The 16,452-nt window shown below is 47.7% G+C and overlaps 1 protein-coding gene across 18 annotated transcripts in view; it reads left to right on the top strand.

Annotated features, from left to right (window-relative positions):
- The window catches only part of NCAM1 (neural cell adhesion molecule 1), a 298,040-nt gene that overhangs the window by 218,380 nt on the left and 63,208 nt on the right, over window positions 1–16,452 (top strand). For all 18 annotated transcript variants that reach the window (XM_081799462.1, XM_081799464.1, XM_081799463.1 and 15 more), the window contains exons 2-3: window positions 13,834–13,908; window positions 15,567–15,785. In XM_081799462.1, the coding sequence (XP_081655588.1) occupies window positions 13,834–13,908; window positions 15,567–15,785 (294 nt within the window). The remainder of the gene's footprint in view (window positions 1–13,833; window positions 13,909–15,566; window positions 15,786–16,452) is intronic.

Raw genomic sequence — 16,452 nt, 5'->3', positions numbered from 1 at the left:
GCAGTGCATCCATTACCCCGGCTAGGCCAGGGATCCCTGACTTGGCTGCATATTGGAACCACTGGAGGAGCATTTCAAAATTAGAGTCCCAGGACCCCCATTGCAGAGGTACTGAATCAGAGTCTCCAAGGGTGCAGCAAGGAAATCTGCTTTCATAAGCTCTCCAGATACTTCTTACCCAGGTTGACCTATGGTTCCAGGGCTCGGACCCCTGCATCCCACGCACAGTCCCACCATTGCGCTAGAGTGAACCTCAGAAAACAAGAGTCAAAACAGGATCCTCTGGTTAATTCAGGACAAAACTTTAAGAGCAGACTACGTGCAGAGCACTGTGCTGAGCATCGGGGATGCACAGGCTCGTCTTTACAGAGGTCAGTCGCTGAACAGGTGTTAATACATTACCCTGTGACACTGAGATGCTGTGGTGGAGGTGCAGGTAATCGCCGTGGAGGCACGGAGCAGGGACTGGCCTTCATACCTCTTCAGCCCCGATTCCCTTCCTGTTACGGCCATGGAAGCCATAAAGGCCGCAGGTGATCCTTGACAGTGAAGACCAGGAAGTAGCCCCCAGATCAGTCCTTCCATGGTCCTGGTTGATTTTCCATGGAAGAAAGAATCCGGAAGTGTCACTTTTTTGGAGACTACACTCCATTCAGTCAAGTCTGGGCCAACTTTGCCCCTAGATAGTCGAGGTCTCATGGAAGGTCCCAGCAATAGCCTCAGTCTACGGCACCCAACAGGAAGGAAGAGGCTGTTCACACATAGCTTGGGTGTGAAGCTGATGTCACAGTTGGTGGTTTCTGAAGGCTGTGAGAAGCCACAGAATTAGCATATAGGGAGCTTTCATACTGCACGAATGTGCCATCCACTTAGTACCTTCTCCTTACCCTGATGCATTTTCCTTTTAGACTGCAATTTTGGTCTCAGGGCCATTCTCTTTTGTGACATTACAGAAGAATCTTGGTCCAAGAGGAGGGCCAACCTAAGACTGGAGCTCATTTTTGGTCATTTGGTCAAAAATAGCCATGCTCCAAGGGGTCGGGGGAAAAGGACAGCTCAGAGGTCAAGAAGTCTTTGATGTGGTAGTTTGTATTTGGGGTGTTTTTGTTTTGTTTTGTTTTGTTTTGTTTTTCAGCTTTATAACCTACTGAGAAGTTTCAGGGGAAACCTTGAGTTTTATCATCACCTCTCCTTACCTAGGAAGCAGGCACATAACTCACAGTCCAGTGATGTTTGAGACGGCCATTGTTCAGAGTGGGGGGGCTCTTAGGGTGTATGTGCGTTGGAAATATCTAGGTAGGTGATCCAAAAGGTGTCATCTTGCCTGAATGGACTCCATGAGAAATGCTCCGTGAAATGCAAATCTAGGTGCAGACCCCTCAACGGAAAAGTTTGGAAAAGAGAGTCATCGCTTACGCCCTCGGAGAGCAGGATGAAATTTGGAGGCAGATCCGCTGCCCCCAAGGGAGTTAAGGAGCCCTCCTGGGATCATGCACTCTTTCCTCTCTAGGCATTTACTCAACCAATTGCAGCCTGTTAGTAGACTTGGTTGTCAGGCTGTCACTGTTTAATAGCTTTCTATAAGATACTGTCATCTTTAAAGGCCACTAGTGAGGCTGACAGCTATGACTTGTTTATAGAAATAAAGGCAGCTTGCCTTGTTACAAAATAAGGTCTAATGCTTGGCCGGGGGGGTATATATTCATATGTGTCAGTGCTTTTTCCTCTTGGGCGAAGTTTGTTGCTATTTTTGTTGGGAGAGTAGGACTATGTCTGTCTGTCTTATGGAAGTATGTAGAAGGCTGACCCTGAGATTGTAGTGAGTGGGGCAGAGAGGGAGGTGACCAAAGGAGAATAAGAGCAGGGACTCCCTTAGACAAAAGACAGGCCTGTAGGGGAGATCCCAGCCTGAGTAACACGAGTGGCCCATCCTGTCACAATCCATGCTTCAAAGAGTCCTGCTGAGGGGCGCCTGGGTGGCTCAGTCGTTAAGTGTCTGCCTTCGGCTCAGGTCATGATCCCGGGGTGCTGGGATCGAGCCCCTCATCGGGCTCCCTGCTCGGCGGGAAGCCTGCTTCTCGCTCTCCCACTCCCCCTGCTTGTGTTCCCTCTCTCGCTGTGTCTCTCCCTGTCAAATAAATAAATAAAATCTTCAAAGAGTCCTGCTGAGTTACCCCTAGGACAGCATAGTCAGCCTGCTAGCAGACAGATGCGTGACTCATGACTGACCTGTGGCCCCGGCTGGCTGCATTGGGATGGCTGTGCAGTGTGGTTTGGGGGGTGGGGTTTCTTATGGGGATAGAAGAGACCTGAAATTTAACATGAAACAACCTTATCCCATGGGAGCTCCACTCACTTAAAGATAACCAGGTCGCCTGTAGTCTTAGGGCTTCTGGGTTTTGTAGCTATCAGTGCAGTTTGGAATAGAAGTTAGTTACTGCTCTCCCAAGTTTAGCTACTGTTGGGGCTGATTCCATTTTTAAAGAAGGAAAACTCACTGACCAGTGACCTCAGTTCTTGGGCACTGTGACCCTACACCATTTTGAAAGTTCAGAAGTTAGTTCCTGGAGGAGAATTCACTGTCCAGGAAGACAGGGTGAAGGAGTGTGTGTGTGTGTTTCCTCCCCGTGTCCCGCCCAAGTCCCTTATGTAGACTGGGTGTTGGAAGTGTCGGCAGCATCACTGTGGCCCCCGTGAACTCCCATTGCCAGGAAAGGGGGTCTGGTCTCCTGGAGTTCAGAGGAGGTTTTCCAGAAACCTCCCCTAAAGAGAGAATGTGTCTCTTGGCAGGTGTTCCTTCTTTTTGAGATGAGGATCCAGGTGTAAGAAAGTTTAATTATTTGGTTTTAAAGTTGCTCATAACTAGAGTTTGTCACCTTGACGAAGAAGTTAAGAAGCATTGCCTCCGTGAAATCCTTCCTAAAAGAAGATTCTGCCACCAACAGATGAGTTTGGTTGTGTTTGTTTTTCATGAGTGAGCCTTGTATCTGCCCCTGACCTTTGAATTGGCTCCTTGGGATCCCACTCATTTTGGTCCTTGAACATCAAAGTCCATGATGACATGGGTGCCATGGGGGGGGACCCTCTTTAATGTTTCTGTCTTAGATTTCAAAGACTGGGATTCAAAGGTTCTCCTGCCTATTGGATAAAGCAAAGTGAGAGTGTCAAGGACAGTTGGGTTTGGATTGGGGGAGGGAAGGAGCCTAAGTGAATAATGAAAAAATTTCATAGTGGTTGCTTAAATAAAAACTCGCTACAAAAACAAAACCCAAACAAAAAAACTATAAAGGCTGTCATAAGAATCTCATTCCATATTTAACTTTATGATTTCTTAGCAGTTCTTTAGGGTTGCAGCAGTATTCTGGGGGGGGGGGGCAAAAAAGGAGCATGATTAGCACATGGAGGAGGTCCCAGCTATCGAGATGAGTGTAACATTACGCATTGGGTTGTTTTTTTCCCAGTCTCCCTAGCCCTCCTAACAAACTCTACCCAAATCTTTGATTCATTATAACTTGAAAAGACTGATAGCAACCTAGAGTACAACCAGAGGCCCTTGCTGTTATTAGGCATACAAATCATAAGGCAGAAGTACCAAGAATGAAGGAAGGAAGGTCGATAAGCAGCCTGGGGCTGGAGGAACACTTCTGGGGCTCTTCTGGGTCCCTGAAATCACGCTGTGCAGAGACAAGAAGGAGGTATAAGTGTAGCCAAAGAACTTTTAACCGAGACTCAGGAAATAATGTTATGGGTAATTCTATGGATGGATGGAACATAAGGTTGGCAGTTAGAATACCACAGTCTCAGAATGGAGATGTACTTCAGATGTGCCGGGACCACCACATGGCCACAATCTCCTGCAGCCCCTACTCCTCTCCCCTCTCCACCCCTCTCCCCGGGCTGTTCTCAGCTCTCAGTTCCTGATAAGCCATAGAGCTAGAAAGGGCATTTCAGCTCTTACCCTATATAGTGGTCCCAGTGAGCACTTTCTCATTTGTTCCTAACTCAGGAAAACAATATGATTATTTTCCAGATTCATGGATATACTATTTGTAAAATTATTATTACTTAAATGGCTCAGTTTTCCTCTGCTCTCTCCCTTTTAAAATATTGTGTAATGCGGTTTTATGTGTCACGTAAGAGGTCAGGCACCATCTGGTTGGGGGTGATGGTGGCTGAGGAAGTGGGGAATGGGTTCTCCACCCAGTAGGAAAGATTGTGGCCTCTCGTAGGAATCTCTTTACTATGGATGCTCTACAGATGGCCTCTTAAGGGGAATGATTCTCTGAGCGAGTGCCAGATGACCAGATCCATGAATAATCGATTTCAGATGCACACCCTACAGAGGAGCAAAGACTCAGCCACGATTTGTGTATCACCAAAGAACAATTTTAATATTAACATTTTAGTAAGGGATGATATGGCTTATCCAGAATCCAAATTGGGGGATCGGGAGTAACCTATAGATGGGAAGATCCAACTCACAGCCTCTGGCCTGATCCTGTTGGTGGCCACCACCAATGCTGAGCACGTAGTGACAACAGAGGAGAGCTACAGGTGGGCATGAAAGCCGGGCCCATGGGGGAGGGGGTGGGAGGCAGAGAGAATTCAGTCTGGAGATGAAGGTAGGGCTAGAATAGGGAGGCTGGTGTGGCTGGTGGGCCCAGAATTCAAGGAACCTCTTTCCAGCCCCCCTTCAGAATCACTGTATCCCAGGGTCTGAGTGGAGTATATCTAGAGTCAATAGTATTTTTCTCTGCTTATGTGCTTAGCTCATCCAGCACAAAATCAGCTCCTTTTCCATGAAAGTTGACTTTAATTGAGACTAAGTAATACATACTTAAGATCAAGGATCATGGAGCCAGATCTGCATGGGTTCAGCTCTTGGCTCTACCTCTTACTGGCTTTGTGACCTTGGGCCAGTGACTTACCCTCTCAGTTCCTCGGCTTCTTTGTTTGTCCCATAGGATAATAAAATTACCTATCTCGTAGGATTGTTACGAAGCTTACACGAATTCAATAAAGTGCTTAGTAGGGTGACTGACACATAATAATTACTATATATTTATATATATCCTTGAGAGTGTGAATTTTTCACATGACCGAAACCAAATTTAACAACTCTTTGCATTGGTTGTTTGAGAGATTATAAGCCTTTGTATCTTCAATAGCCCAGATGTGCTTAAAGCTACGAACACTTAAGGACATTTTTGAAAGACACAGGCAGGATTTGAAATTCTCAGGATGAAGTTGCACGCTAGCATTCTCCAAATTTCTATTTTCTGGGTGTAAAGAATACAACATCTGCAAACAACAGCTGGACAAATATTAGAACATATAATTCCAACTTCTTGCCATGTTGGCAAAAGTATTGGGTGGGAGAGGAACAATTCTCCTTTCATCAAAGTACCTTTTTACAGCTGGAAGAAAAGAAGTTAGGTGAGTCATTTTGTGAAGGCAGCATTTCGGGAGAGCAGACCTAAGGAAACATTGTCGGGGCATGCTGGACACAATCAGATCGCGTGCAGCAATTTATTAAGAAGGCCTGGGTTCTTGAGGCAGATTGATAGATTTTATGTTGTTCATCTGGAGAACCTTAGCTGAGTTCCAAAAACCTATTTGCATCCTTGCCCAGCACTTCAGTAAGTCAGCTTCATGCAAAGTGCTGGCCTGAAAAAAGGCCAACAACAGGAAGGGCAGCCAGAAAAGGAAGCGGGGAAGCTGAGCTTCTGTGAAAAAGTGACCGCGGTGTTGGAAGTAAGCGGGCATTTTAATTGGCTTGGGACAGAACTGGCAGAGCACCTGCCATTTGTCCGGCTTTCTTAACTGCACTTTAATAGAGCAATTCTCTTACTTGATGACACCTGCTCTTTTGGGACAGAGGTGAGCCTAGGGCAAAGCAGGTAAAATAGCTACTGAGGACACACAGAGGAAATAAGACACAAAAGCAAGAAGGGCCTTGGGGCGGGAGTCAGCACGTGGGGCCAACACCGCAGGTCCGCAGCAGGGACCCTGGGCGGCCACCACCGGAGTGTCCCATCTGTAAAAGGAAGGGGTTGCAGATGATGCATCCGGTCCTCTCTGGCTCTACTCTCCTTTGTTACTAACAGCTTTACGGTTCTGGCCATGAATCCAATGTAGTGAAAGACTGAGAAGTCACAGTGTAACTAGACCTGCGTTTGCCACCCCTTGGCACACATGCCTGCCTTCAGCTGCGTGCTCCCCAATGCGAGGGGCCGTGGAACATTCCCGCTTCCACCCCTTATGGACCGGGTGAGACCAGGCTAATGCCCACTAGGAAAGGATTTCACTCCTCATCTGGAATCTGGCCCTTTTGAGACTCTACAAGTATACTTTTGACTTTTTGCTGCTTTGGAGAAAAAAACGTATATAGTAAATTCTTCAATGCATCTCCTTCCTTTATGACCTCCTTCTAAAATAAGCAAACAAAAAATAAACAAGCATCTTTTTATCAGAGCCAGGCAGGCTTCTCCCCTGTGTCTGATCTGTGGGTGTGGTGTGGAAATTGTTTGGGTCCATCTTGGCCTGCTTAGTATCCCACTGAGTCATTTCTTCCCACTACCCATTAAAGAATGCTCCAGAGAGCTCCCAATAAGAACCGTGGGCTTTCTTGGGGATGAAGATTGGAGGTGGGAGTGAGGGCCTGGGCACCAGCATGAATCTGTTACTTCTGAGCAGATTAAACCAACATGTCCATCTTCTTGCTCTCTAACCAGGAGCATAGGACACCGTGATGTGACTTTAGTCAAGGCTTCTAGCTGCTAGGTGGTTTGTGGGGACAACAGTGATGGCTTAAAACCGCTGACTTCTTTCTTTCTATAAAAGTAAACCATTTGATCAGACCTAACAAAAATGCTAATTTGACCCAGGGAACTGGAGAGGCCAAGAGAACTGAAACCGTTACATGCCTTGGCTCTGTGTTCTGACATGAAGCCAGTCCCATGAAACAGAGACGGCACCCAATTAGTCCTGGTTCCCAGGAGCTCATATGATGTATGATGCTAAGAAATAGAGCCTCCTGCTTCTGGCAAGTGATTTTGCTGTTTGGCTACCAGAATTCCGTAGGATAGAATGTCCCGGGTAATGGGATATCAGATTAATCACGGAGGCTTCGGTTGTGCAGGGATGCTCAGGACTTTTTATTCCTTATCGTAAGTTCTATGATAGTATCATATGACATGGAAAACTGAAGAATTCTACAGCCGTATTCACCTTCTCCACACCTCCCCCCATCACTTTGGAAGAGCCATGGGACTTGAGGATGCTAAAGAGAATTTTCACCGGGACTATTTATTGCATGGGTTTTGTAAGGAAACATTACCCAGTTTTGGAGGTTTTATTAAAATGAAAGACTTTGGAAACCTGTCTGTTATATGCACCCCACATCTCCTTCAAGTGAATTTGGTTTAACAGTGTCTGCATAAGCCTGCAACGTATGCATATGGCTTTATCTTGACACAGGGAGCTTTGGTTTCTCCATTCCAATGGAGAATGAATTCTAATGGAGGATGAACCTTCCACCACCTCATCTTTCCTTCCTCTTCCAGTCTTGAATTCTGCTCTGACCCATCTGCTGTGTGCTGGCGTTCTCAACCAGGAAAGACCACAGCTTTCTGAAGGGCTTCCTTCGCTCGCTAGACTGGCTGGCATTCTGGGGGACGCCGGGGGTCCAGCTCCTGTGGGTGCTTCCCACAGAGGGCTTCCCAAGGGTTTGGTTATAAACTTAGTTGGCCTGGGAACCCTATCTAGAAGACTTCTGATGTTTAGGTTTAGATGGGAATTAGAATTCTCAGCACTTCCATAGATGAGGCCCCAACGGAGCAGCCCTAAGCATGGCTTCTAGATGGTTTCAGTTGCTACTATGAGCCAGCTTTAAGCAATGAGGATGCTTCCAGTGGCAGTTAGAATATGGTCTGCCTTTGTGATGACATTATACAGACCCTGAAGCCAAAATCTCTGAGAACACGTATTTTACAGTTCCTTTAAAATGACATTTAACTTTTGGGTTAATATTTGAAAGTGAAACAGCCTACCTCATTTCCTTCCTCTGCTCAGCTGCTATGAGCAGTACCTCCAGCCAGAATTACAGGACTCACGTGTCAAGTACGGGCGAGACTCCTTCGTCATTAACTAATTGTTGATTTGTTTTTCTCTCCCAAAATGAGATGAATTTACCTATGTCTAGCTGCTTCCTGCCACAGTAGCAATCTGATTAGTTGCATTATTCTACACACACACGTTTATCTAGGCTCACAGCGGACACACCATATATACACATAGATGTGAACACACACACGTATGCTGTAATAGGTGTCTGTGTGTACAAGTAGTCATAAGAGGTCCCTGTTATCTTATTCTCACTACAAGCATTATGGGGAATGTTGTTTGTTTGCGGGGTGTGTGTGTGTGAGTTCAAAATGCTGTCCTCTATGTACCACCATTTAAAAAACCAAAGCCTAAGCTGGTGTTTGGTGCTTTTCATACATTACTTTTCTAAATCATCTCAACATGCCTATGAGATAAATAGGATTGTTGTGTTTATTCACAAATGTGGCAGACTGGCTCAGAGATTCTCGAGTTGCTTGGTGTCCGAGCCGGGATTTGGGCCCAGGCCTCTCTGACTCCAGACCCTGACTTCTTAACTATGGCTCTCTCCTGACATTTAATTATCATGACAGTCCAGCCACACAGAGGCAGTCTTACCATCATCTCCATTTTACAGATGAGAAAACAGGCCAAGGTGAAGTGGTTTGTCTAGAGCACCTGCCTTACTGTTTTTTGCCTTTGATTGAATTCCGTCATCTTGTATACCAATAAAGTTGTGACTGGCAAGTAGAATTTCCTAAATTAGTGTAGAGAGTGGAACTGGGCCACCTGACCAATTGGATCGTTCGTGAAGGTTACTTTATCTTAAACCATAAAGAGAAACATTGCTTCCCTCAAAAACCGTGATCAAAATAATTTCTTTGGGAAGGGTTGTAAATAAAGATTTATGAAGAAGAATAATACACAGCAAGCATAAAATGGTTAGTATGTGCCAGACGCTATTCTAAGTGCTTCACATATATGAATTCATTTTGTCTTTCCAACAGCCCTATGAAGAGGGTTCTGTTTGTCCCCATTTTACAGATAAGAAAACAGAGGCACCGAGAGGTTAAAATACATGGCAAGATCACACAGTAAGTGGCACAGCTGAGATTCACACTCAACAGTCTGGTCCAGAGCCCTGGGCCTCAGCCATTCTCCAGTACTGCCATCTTGGTTTTGGCTTTACTTTCATGGAGTTTGGCTGGTTTAGTAGTGAAGTTACCCTCAAGTACTTTGCTAATAAGGAGAGCAAACTGCCAGAAGCAAGTGGGGGCCCCTCAGTTGTTACACTCTTGGTCCAGATGTCTGGCTTTCCAATAGGTATGGTCACATGAAAGAGATTTAGTATTAGTTATAGTTGAAAAATAAAAAACGACTCTCCATGGAAGTGGTTAAGTATGGTGATATTCCAGGTTCGTTTCTAGAACAATAGCTAATAAAATAAATTCATAAGTGACACTTTGATGCCCTTTTCAAAAATTCTTAGCTGTTATTACATAGGTTCTAGAAAATTCCCTTACCTGGTGCATAGTTACTGATCACATTAATCCTCTGTTGTTCACTCTTCTCTTAAATTGGTGACGGGGGCGTCTTCTTACCTTGGCTCTGGCCTGCTGCATACCTGCAGTCCGTCTTCCTCAGCGATCAGCATCTTTATCACCATTTAACAAGAAAATATTTTCAATTAGCCACGGGAAAGACCTGGGTTTACATTCTGCTGTCAGCCCCTACCTTGTTAAGCACATTAGAATCTGAAAAGAAAACCAGTAAAAATCAAACTACAGCAAGAAGTTGCTGACTCAAGTGAAATCTGTGGTCTCCTTCTTGAAATCAGAATAATTTTTCTCTGTTGCTTTGCTTTGGCAAGATTTCCACCTCTCCTGATAACTGCCTTAGCATGTTTTATGAACTGAAATCCGAATTCACTTTCCTTTAGCAACTAAAGGAAATTCTCTTGCTTCTGCTAGAAAGTTGAGAGTCCCCAAACTTCTCTCTACATCTGAAGCTGTTTGCCAAACAAGTTTGCCTCTTTTTGAACATAGCATCGGTTTTTAAAAAACATTTAAACAGGAAACACATTTGAAAATGTACAAATCTCCCGCAAGTTTATTTTACTTTTAAAATCAGATGAGGATGGGGGCAGGGGGATCATTCTGTTCTTAAGAGAACCCTTTTCCTGTCTGCTCACAAGGGATCAAAGAATATAGGAGAAATATCTGGAGCTTTCGACTCTATCCAGCCTGGGTTGGAGTCTGGACTCCACCATTTCTACTACTTATGGCCCTGAGCCTCCACCTCCCCATCTGTGAAATAGGAGTTACAATGCTGTGATCATCTGTGGGCGAGGAGGCCAGTTAGAATCAACCAGGATAGAAAGGAAGGCAGCAACTTGACTGTAAGATGTTTGTACACTCTGCTCTTTCTAGCCCATGATTTGGCAAGAGAGCAAATGCTAAATACTAGGTCATAATGAGCCTATGAGACAGCCAACCAAAGGTTAGTGGTAGTTTTGGGGTATAGAGGGAATAGCTGGAGTCTTAGAATCAGATGACTTTGAATCTTAACTGCTCATTAGCTGCGTCGCCCTTGGCTAGTTATTTTGCTTCTCTGAGCATTAATATTCTCTTGTATAGGATGGAGACAATAAGGTGGGCCTTCTTATGTCTCCAAACTGTTGTGAGCATCAGACAAAGGAACAGAGTATGTTTTGTAAACCGGAACGTGTGATCTAGCTGTAGGGGGCCATGGGGGATGATGGCCCTTCAGATCCAAACACCCATGCATGTAAGCGTCTATCTCTGGATGCATCTAGGATGGAGTAGGATAACGCATGGCCTTCTTGCAGAGCATTTCTGCAAAGCAAGAGTTGAGATACTTTTTCTGGGAGAAGGGTTTTCCTAGGTTTCTTTAAAGGTATGAGTTATGCCTGGTTAGGAAATTTCACTTATATGTGCAACTGGAGAAAGGCAAAAGTTGAGGTAGGAATTTTTATTGCAAACAGAGAAAGGTCTAATAGAGTAGGAGGATGGGGCACCACGAAGCAGAGGGACGGAGTTTGGAGAGTAGAGCAGGATTTCCACGTGCCATTATTAAACCTAATAATTCAAGGTTCAGCATTTGGGGAAGAATAATCAGCCATTGTGCTACAGTCAAAGACATCCAAGTGTTGACTTTCAGAGAGTCTGGGGTTCCTCTGGCCCGGCTTTGACTCTGGTGCTTTGAAGGAGGAATCATACTATCTTTTCCATGTGTGCCGGGAGTCTAAGTGGCTATGTCTTCTTTAAAAAACTTCTGTGATGATGAATGTGTGCGTGGGATCTGCTTAAGCTGGGAATTCCTTTGAAATTCTTGTTTCTGATTGCTCTCCATGGCCCAGAGAAGGATACTGGCCACATTTGGGTATGAAACTCTTGAGCCTAGCCGTGTTCTCTGGCCCCCGGAGAGTCATGTTCTGTTTGAAAAGAGCTGAAAAGATGAAGGCTGTTTTTTCACTTGGGATAAGAATATCCTTCTCAAAGCAGTAAGGGCTCTGTGAGAATAACAGGATCCATATGTTGAAGCTGGCAGCTAATGTTTAGCATATGGGCCAGTGAACCTTTCAGGCAGAAATATGCCTCTAATTCTCTAAAGAATGCCCCAGTAAACTCCAGAAAGGACCCCATTACATAGGTGATGGATGCCATAGGCACAGCTCCTGGGCCTTCATGGGCCATCGTTCCGTGGAATGCGAGCCGTGGACAGAATGGAAAGGTCTTGGCTGGCCTTGCGATGGATGGCGCTGGCCTGCGGCCCTCTCCGTCAGGCCCCATGCCCCCAAAATCAGCTCTGTTCTGTTAGGGGAGGGTGCATCTGAGGGTCATTCCTCACATTCTCCAGACTGTTCGTCAAACCGGATGAATGGAAACTTTTTGTCCCCTACCCACAGAGGCAGCACTGTGGAAAGAACACTTCCCTGGGAGCCGGGGGGCCTGGGTTCTACGGCCACCACCACCCTGGCCCTAAATAGAGGTGACCTTAGCGAAGTCACTTTATTGCTCTTTCTCACCTGGAAAATAAGCAGGTGCAACATGGTGCTGGTTGAGACTCCTTCTGGCTCCCTCAGTTTGGAGCTGAGCGCACCTACTCTGGCCAGAGGAAAGCGGTGGAAACACCACAGCTAGAGACACCTACACGGGGTCAGGTGCCCTCGCAGCTCCGTGTGCTGCGTAGCATTTCGTTGCTCTCTGTGAGAGTTCAGTCCTGGGCCGGGGATGAGTCATCCGCAGTAAACCCAGTGAGGGAGTGGCTGGCTGCCCCCGGATTACTACGGTATTTCTTCCAAACCAGCATTTGGACGTCTGAGTGTCCCCCTCCTGTTCTCACGGTGGAGCACTCAGCATCCTCCCCGGGCCTGAACTCTGTGCCTGATGCCTCACTCTGCGCCCTCCCTCCTTCCTCCCGCAGTTCCTTTCTCCACCAGGCCACCCACCTCTCCTCTGCCTCTGCTGCTTCTCCAGGGTCTGCTTTGTCTGTTGTAGGTGGCAAGCAAGGCCGCGCCCCCGGTAGCGTGGTGCTCCCCACGCTCGCCTTGCCAACCCCGTGCAGGTCCTTTGATCCCTCTGCTCTGCTGAGTGCACCACGGTCCCTTCATCACGGGAGCACAGACTGAGACAACAGCGGCTCTGCCTGCAAGTCCGTCTCCATGGCAACCAGCAGGCCCTCGGTTCTGCGGTGCAGAGAAAATGGCCGTTCGAAGGAAGGGCTCGCTGAGTCTCTATTACCAGGCCTCTTGAGTCCCGGCCCCTCCTCCATATCCATATCCACTTGAAGAAGCTACATGCGTTGAACCAAATGTCCATTAGCTTTTAGCTTTCCGATTTACTTTACCTAAGAGGAGGGGGAGGCAAAGGAAGTTGAATCCAAATGGATAAAAGCATTTTTTCCCTGCCCTAACACTATATTTTCATGAGGAACAGTTATCTGCTCCGAGCAGATATACGAGGGACCGAAGGAATACGGCAATCTGTGGGATCCAGTGCAATGTATTTTGCCTTATCAGTGGAAAGGAATGACAGAGCATGGGTATCGTCAAATAGAAATTCAGCACAAGTAGCCAGGAGATACAGGGAATTCCTCAGGGCACAGGCTACAGCCTGCCAGGAGGGCACCTGACTAGTTGGAGTGATGATGCTGCACGCTGTCTCCCCTTATGGAAAGAGGGGTGGGGTCCCCTAGTCACGAGGCAAGGTGAGCATCTGGCATCCCCTGCTTCCAGATCCATCTGGATCGTCACAGTGAATCCCCCACAGTCATGAAGCATGGAGACATGGGAAACTGGAGGGTCCCTCGTCACACAGCCATGGGGATGCTTTAGGCTGATTTCCAGAAGTAACTGATCTGTTATTTCTGTGAATCCCAGAGGTGCTGCTGTCTGGAGCAGGACCATGGCCTTCTCAAGAGGTCAGAAACATGTAGAGTGGGGGGGGGGGTCACCCCAAATCTCCCAGGGGACCCCACGCTGTCTGACAGGGGATAGCCGTTCCACAGGGAAGGATCCGGACCGTGTCCATTCCTGGCTTCGGCACGGGAACCATGGATTCTTTGGTGGTGACAGGTTCTCAACCCAGACCACATCCTCCCTTCACTCTTTCCTAACGTGAGCAGGGAGACCCCATCTTTGAATGGAAGCTCTGGGTTCCCTTCTCAAAAATCCTAATGTGTGTTTCAACCGGATGTTGTCTTTTCCAGTTTCCCTGCAGGTGGATATCGTCCCCAGCCAAGGAGAAATCAGCGTCGGAGAATCCAAATTCTTCTTATGCCAAGGCAAGTGCCCTGTGCCTCACCGCATTTAAGGAAAGGCCGCCAGCAGAGCAGTAGCCAGTTGGCCTGGGTGTTCGGGGCCAGAGGGCCAGCGAAGCTCTTAGGCCTCTTCCTTCCCCTCACAAAGGGCTTCCCCAGCACAGTGAGATGTGTCATCTGGGCTTCTGCGTGGTGATGGAGGAGGTCTAGGGATTTCCTGAGGAAAGTTAGCACAATTCCCAAAATAGCGAATCACCCGGGTCCCCTGCTCTGTACCCAGCCGGAGTTCTGTGGGTGACGCGGGAGAACAGTGCTGCCTCAGAAACCATGCTTCAGGGGGTCGGCGTAAGGCTTACTTCTTAGAATCTCCCAGGACACAGAAATCCAGGAAGGTCTGAAACTTGCCAGAAAGGAAACTGAGCACCGCTATCTCTTGTGCCGTGAAAATGTGGGTCCCGGGTTTTCCAGGTCTGTTGTGAATACCGATATTCTGTCCCATTGCCCCCCACCAGAGCTCCGGGGTTTGTCAGACCTGGTGCCCTTGTTTTTTGTTTAGAAAATTTGCCCCATTTCCACAGCTCAGATAACATCAGGAAACGTCCTGTGGAGGAGAAGCTTCCAATTAGGCTTTGGACTCTCCGAATGTGACAGGACTGGGATTCAGATCATGGAAGAACCAGGGAAGTTGAGCTGAGCTAGGTGTAAACCATGACATTTAGCAAGCAGCTTTTGGCAGGGAGGGGCCTTTAAATGCAGTCATGATTTGCGTTGGGTGAGGTGCCTTGTGGCCGCCGGATGTGTTCAGTCCAGCTTTGCCTTCATTACAGCAATTTAAACGATCTGGAGACACAGCCGTGGAGCCCACAGCACATCTTGCAAATAGCGATATTTATTGAAAACATGATGGGCCCTGAAAGGAGGACGGCTTCATTTCCATACTAAGCATCTGTGCAGGGCTGGGTGGTGTGGCCCGGGGAGGGGCGTCATGCAGAGAGGAAGGCGCCGCCGGAGAGCCCTTGTTCCCGCACAGTGTCTGAGACCGCTCAGCAGCGGCATCTGCCCCTCCTCGGTGCCCCGGGGAAAGGACGCATGGGTGATTCTGGCTATCTTCTTTGCAGGATTGAAGGAGATGAATCTGTCTATCTGAGACGGGGTGCTGAAATGACAGTCGAGCCAGTTTGGGCCGGCAGACGCTAGAATAAAATTGGTTGGAATCCACACTCCTAGACTAGCTGGTGTCTCCTCCTCCTCTCTGGAGACCACAGTCCGAGCCCTCAAGAACAGGCTGACTAGTTGGCTCAGATGCGCCAGGCCCTTGACCTCAGATCCTAGACATGAATCCCCTCTGCCCCCTCTTCTATGAGGCTGGAGCTCCTCTCTTAGAGCCTGGCACACAGTAGGTCCTCAGCAAATACCTCTCCTCGTCCCTCACTAAGGATAGGCATACTCACGAGGGGTCTTCGAGTTCTTTCCCGTCACTGTGAGTGGTGTTTTGTGCATCACGATGAAGCACAGAAGCCAGGGGAAGGCGGTGTCACGTCCTCTGCATGAATGCTCTCCCTCCCCGGTCATCGGGCCGATGACCTCTTGTTCGGTAGCTGCTTCTGAGTACCCACAGTCACCCTGGAGGGGACTCTGTCTTTTCAACTCCCACGGTTTGAAAATTATTTCTTCCTCTTCAGTGGCGGGAGATGCCAAAGATAAAGACATCTCCTGGTTCTCCCCCAACGGAGAGAAGCTCACCCCAAACCAGCAGCGGATCTCCGTGGTGTGGAACGACGACTCTTCCTCCACGCTCACCATCTACAATGCCAACATTGATGACGCCGGCATTTACAAGTGTGTGGTCACTGATGAGAGCGGCAGTGAGTCAGAGGCCACGGTCAACGTGAAGATCTTCCGTAAGCGCCTCCTCCATCTTCTTCCCTACTCCCGGTCCTCTCCTTTGGCTAGGAAGACACGTGGGTAGCAGGCAGAGTGGGATGGCAGCCAAGGGCTCCCTGAGGCCTTCCTCCTTCCCACTCTCTGAGTCTTTTCTGAACTGAGCTAAGAGCTCCAGTATGTTCTTAAATGATCCTGGGCCAACTCAGAACGCACAGCCCTGGGTCACGTGGGTCCCAGCTGCCTCCCTCTGGCCTCCATTCTCTAAATTCAAATCACACAGTTCCCAGAGGGCTGCTAAGGGCGCCCCTTCCCTTCTCCAGGTACTGGCTGGCTATCGTACAATTCACGTGTCCCCTTTTATTTCACTCTCCCCTGCTGCTAATGGAGTCCAAAGGCTCCGTGGGGTGTGGGGGATTATTATCTGAACACTCTGGACCGCTCAGAGCAGGCAGTTCCCATTGTCAGTGAAATCCAGGCTGGAGGTGGCATCTCATTACCTTGTTATCATGCATCTGTCTCATTGGCCAGTGTAATGGTGGGTGACAGCTAATGGAACAGTATTGATTGCCATAGTATTTAATCCCATTAAGCCTGCCTTTCTTCTGTTGTGTTCTTCAAAATGTTCTCTGCTCTAGGAAAGCTGGGTTTGGGGTGTCACACAGAGTGGGAGACTGATGACCAATC

This window comes from Leptonychotes weddellii, chromosome 11 (assembly GCF_054177405.1).
Source record: "Leptonychotes weddellii isolate Sample4059 chromosome 11, ASM5417740v2, whole genome shotgun sequence".
Taxonomy (NCBI): Eukaryota; Metazoa; Chordata; class Mammalia; order Carnivora; family Phocidae; genus Leptonychotes; species Leptonychotes weddellii.
The sequence above is the reverse complement of the archived record's forward strand: the minus strand, read 5'-3'. Positions and strand labels throughout refer to the sequence as shown.